Consider the following 5,000-nt stretch of genomic DNA (forward strand, 5'->3'; position numbering starts at 1 on the left):
TAATCCTGATTAATTCAAAGTGATGTGAGTAAATAGGCATTTATATTCGACAGAGTAATCTGAATGCAAAAAACTAGAGTTCTTCAAACTTTTTATGCATACACACATATATACCTATATATTGTACTATCACTACCATATCTCTACATATTGCAGGAATTAACAGACAAAACTCTCCCTCAACATACCAAAGGCAAGAAGGACCAGTTGGCCAAAATTGTCTACATAGAAGCAGACAACAATGAGAAAGTAAGTCCATAGAAGCTGCTGGAATATATGTTGCCACATTGAGTGTATGTGTTTGTGTAAACATACATACATACATACAAGGTGGCCCAAAATTTACAAAAGTGTTAATAATTCATTTATGCTGTTTTAAATTTACAGTAACTTAGCACTGGTTTCACCAGTCCTCAGTCAAATCGTCCAACCCATGCTAGCATGGAAAGCGGACGTTAAACGATGATGATGATGATGATGATTAGAAGTGAAGAATCACATTTTGTGAATAACAAATATAAAAAAATGTGATTAAAACAAATTAATTAAACTTTTAGACCCCTCTGAGACTTTTGGGCCACCCTGTATATACACTTGCATACTTTTCTTCCGTATATTTTTTTTTCTTGAAAACCCTTTTTAGTTGTTTTGTAATTGTTGCTATTTTTCCATATTTTTTAAAAAATATTTTAACATCCTTTTGCAGGCCATACTGACTGTGGAGAGCAAACAGTTTAATTATCATGATAAACACACAGAATTCTTTTATAACAAAAATAACATGGTAAGTATATAACTATATGTTCATATGTGTATCTCCATGTTTGTGTGTGTGTGTGTGTGTGTGTATATGTGTGTGTGTGTGTGTCTATATATATTAAAGGAATACCAAAAAGGGGACAAGAATGCAAAACATCCAGACAGTTAGGTGATACAAAAAAGGGACAACAAAACATCCAGATAAGACGATACAAAGAAAACAAGGATGGGTCATTCGGAGTTTTCTTTGATCGTTTAACTTCCCCGTTCTATGCTTACATGGGTCAGAGTGAGTTTATTTGAGACAGATTTTCTACAGCTGGATGCCCTTCCTTCCACCAACTGTTACCTGTTTCCATGTAAGGTAATATCCCCCCCCCCCCCCCCCGCATGATCAGACATGTTTTCACAGAATGGAAGGACACTGCTTGCATGTCAGGGACATTCATTTACAACTATTACACACTGTCAAGGCAAAGAGACACAAACACACATACTCACTTATATACATAGAGCAGTGTGACAGTGTAGAGATACAGTGACATGACAGTGTAGAAACAACAATGTGACAGTGTAGAGACACAGCAGTGTGACAGTGTAGAGATACAGCATTGTGACAATGTAGAGATACAGTGGCATGACAGTGTAGAGACAGCAATGTGACATTGTAGAGATACAATGATGTGACAGTGTAGAGACACAACGGTGTAACAATGTACAGACAGCAATATGACAGTGTAGAGACACAGTGGTATAACAGTGTAGTGACACAACGGCATGACAGTGTAGAGAAACAACGGAGTGACAGTATAGAGATACAGCGGTGCAACAGAGTAGAGATACAGTGGTGTGACAGGGAAGAGATACAACAGCATAACAGTGTAGAGATACAGTGATGCGATGATGATGATGTGATACAATGGTGTGACAGTGTAGAGGGATAGTGCTAATACCCTATAGCCTGTAAAGATATAGTGCTGACAACTAGTCCTCAACCACCACAAAATACACAAAACAATAAAATATGGAATACACAGACCATATCTGACACTGTATTCTACACACCAGAATTGTGTGTTTGTATATATATATATAGATAGGATTTATTTTTGTTATTTGTCTTACCCTTGTCAGCAACATAATGATGTTGATGGTACCAAGACTTTTGTCTGTTATCAATATGATGATGATGATGATGATGATGATGATGACTGTAGTGGTGGCGGCGGTGATGGAAAGTTATGTGTCTGTCAGCATCACAAACTGCTGAACCCTAACTCTGACCCCTAATTTTTCTCCGCATTTCAGTTGCAGAGAGCAATTGGTTAATGCACAGATCACTTTATCACATTTGAATTATGCTTTTATCTCTTCCTGTTGATATGCTAGCATATACGTCTGTGTGTGTGTGTATGTGTATGTGTTGATGTGAATAGCTCCTAACATATACGTCTTCTCCTTCTTTTTCTCCCTCTCTCACACATACAAACATACATAGATATATGCATGTGTATATATATATATATACAAATATATATATAATGTTATATGTGCCCCGCACAGAAACAGATGCATGACAGCTTAGATCTATATTTCTCTATGCACACACTCAAACATCTTCATGTGCGTTTCTACACATGTACCTATCACTATAGATTTTATATATATACATGTGAGGTTGTGCATGTCTGTCTGTCTATTTGTATATATATATATATATATATATATATATATATATATATATATATAAATGCATATCCTTATGCAGTCTTTACATACATACTCATTCATAAACATGTGTGTATATATATACATATATATATATATATATATATATATACATGCACAATGATATATATGTGCACACACACACTCATATATATATAAAACACCTTTACATTATATATATATATATATATATATATATATATATATATATATATATATATATATATATATGCGCACACACAATAACGTGCATATAAACATACATACTCATCGATATAAATGGACATTAAAATAATATGTTGTGATATGACAGAAAGGTCATTTATCACAATGACTCTACTGCTCCTCTTGCCTTCCTCTTCTGTCTCCCTCCCTTGCTCTTTGTTATACACCTACCCCCCCCCCCACACACACACATGCACACACTTGCCCTACATGTTATTCCCACTCCCACCGCCCTGTTCTTTCGCACCCCGACCTCCCATCTACGTGGAACATCTATTGATCCCTCTCCCCTTCTGTCCCCACAACTCCCTTTCTGGCCGCCCATACTCACTATACCGCCCCTCTGCCCTGCTTCACCGCATGCGCTACAGATGTTGTACTGTGAGTGCATTAACACTCGCCCTGCCCTCAACCCTCAGCTGTCTTCTACGGAGGTGACTGTTTTATATCAAATATATTATTTAGTCACTTCAACACTATTTTTGTCATATATTCCTTTAGACCAACAAAAACCTTTTTTAAAAAAAAAAACCCAAACAACAAATACATTAGAAAATCATGGATATACATACATGATAGTCATGGCTGGAATGGATTTTGATCATGGTTGACCAGGCTCAAAGACGTTTTTACATCTCACCTTTGTATCTTCAAATGCTCTGGGCCACATCAATTATCTACCTCTCCTCCTTTGTTCTGCATCGCCTACTGTGATTGTCTTTTACTGGTTTCATCTTATCCATTCCGTGGAGGCGCAATGGCCCAGTGGTTAGGACAGCGGACTCGCGGTCATAGGATCGCAGTTTCGATTCCCAGACCGGGCGTTGTGAGTGTTTATTGAGCGAAAACACCTAAAGCTCCACGAGGCTCCGGCAGGGGATGATGGTGGCAAACCCTGCTGTACTCTTTCACCACAGCTTTCTCTCACTCTTACATTCCTGTTTCTGTTGCGCCTGTAATTCAAAGGGCTGGCCTTGTCGCACTCTGTGTCACGCTGAATATGTGTGTGTCATAAATATTCATATCTGCACGTTTATATATCTTTTCCAGTTGCAACAGTATGATACAGAGTTAAATGCATTCAAAGACCAAATATCAGAATTTGAAATTAGTTTCCCACCAAGGTCAGTGAGTCTTTACACTAATTAATTATCGAGTAATTATTTCTTGAAATGTTACACCCACACACATACACCATTTAAATGAGATTTTTCAATTATTTATGAAGCTATAGAAGTGTCGCATCATTACCTCCACCTTAGAAAAGGTATTGTTTTCAATCATGTTTGTTTGTCTGTGGAGAAGATATCTAAAGAACTGCTGGATGGATTTGGATGAAACTCTCAAGGTTGTTTGGCCTCATGACTGGCACGAACTGATTAGATTTTGGGATCGATCCAGTATTAGACAAAGATTCTGGATAATTTTTCGTTCTTTTTTTTTTGTTTTTTACTTAATTTTTGATAGCGGTCGGGTTCACTTTTAGTATTCTCATTTGTGAGAGCAGTTGAGTTTATTTCAGATATTCTCATTTTAAAAATCACCTCCAGCTAATCGTTGAGAGGACGTTGGTGTTGCCTTGGCAGAAGTTTGCACTCTCTGAGTGCTCGTATTTTCTTTAGGTTCAATTTTATCATTGAACTCTTTGACCTAGCTACAACATTATATGACCATATCACTATATACTGCAACACTGACCACTATATTTTCACCACTACATTAATTTCTACAACAGTGTACACAACAACGTCACCACAAAGTTGTCCACTACTAATGTTAATTTTTTATCATCACTAATAACTTTTATAACATAGCTACACATTATTTTGTATATTAGATGTAACTACTATAATCACTTATATCTACTATACAAGAGCTGTACATTTTCTGTACACACACACGCAAACTATATATATATATATATATATATATATATAGGTTAGATGAGTTAGAGGTTACAATAACTGTCTAAGGGATAGAAGTATCCATTACACTACCGGTATATTACCTATATTTAACTATGGACATACATATGCAAACGTATTATGTCCATAAGTAATAGGTAAAGACAAGGATAAACATGGATTTATCAAGAATCAAAATTTAAAGAAAACAGGAAATGGAGAAGTACTGATTAACAAGGTTATATGATATTGTATTCCAAGGTTATGTGATATTGTATTATCATTGATATTCACAATTGAATATCAATGGCAATGCCATATAACATTGGAAGCAGAAACAGCTGTTAGATGGGATGCAGTCTATTTGCACTGAATTAATAAATA

The 5,000-nt window shown here is 36.1% G+C and overlaps 1 protein-coding gene across 1 annotated transcript in view; it reads left to right on the top strand.

Moving 5' to 3' along the window:
* Nucleotides 1-5,000, top strand: part of LOC149132066 (uncharacterized) — a 23,977-nt gene that overhangs the window by 1,179 nt on the left and 17,798 nt on the right. Inside the window, exons 2-4 of the mRNA XM_089365545.1 lie at nucleotides 157-249; nucleotides 707-784; nucleotides 3,763-3,836. Coding sequence (XP_089221671.1) covers nucleotides 157-249; nucleotides 707-784; nucleotides 3,763-3,836 — 245 coding nt within the window. The remainder of the gene's footprint in view (nucleotides 1-156; nucleotides 250-706; nucleotides 785-3,762; nucleotides 3,837-5,000) is intronic.

Source organism: Octopus bimaculoides, chromosome 18 (genome assembly GCF_046866305.1).
Source record: "Octopus bimaculoides isolate indiv1 chromosome 18, ASM4686630v1, whole genome shotgun sequence".
In the NCBI taxonomy this organism is placed as follows: domain Eukaryota; kingdom Metazoa; phylum Mollusca; class Cephalopoda; order Octopoda; family Octopodidae; genus Octopus; species Octopus bimaculoides.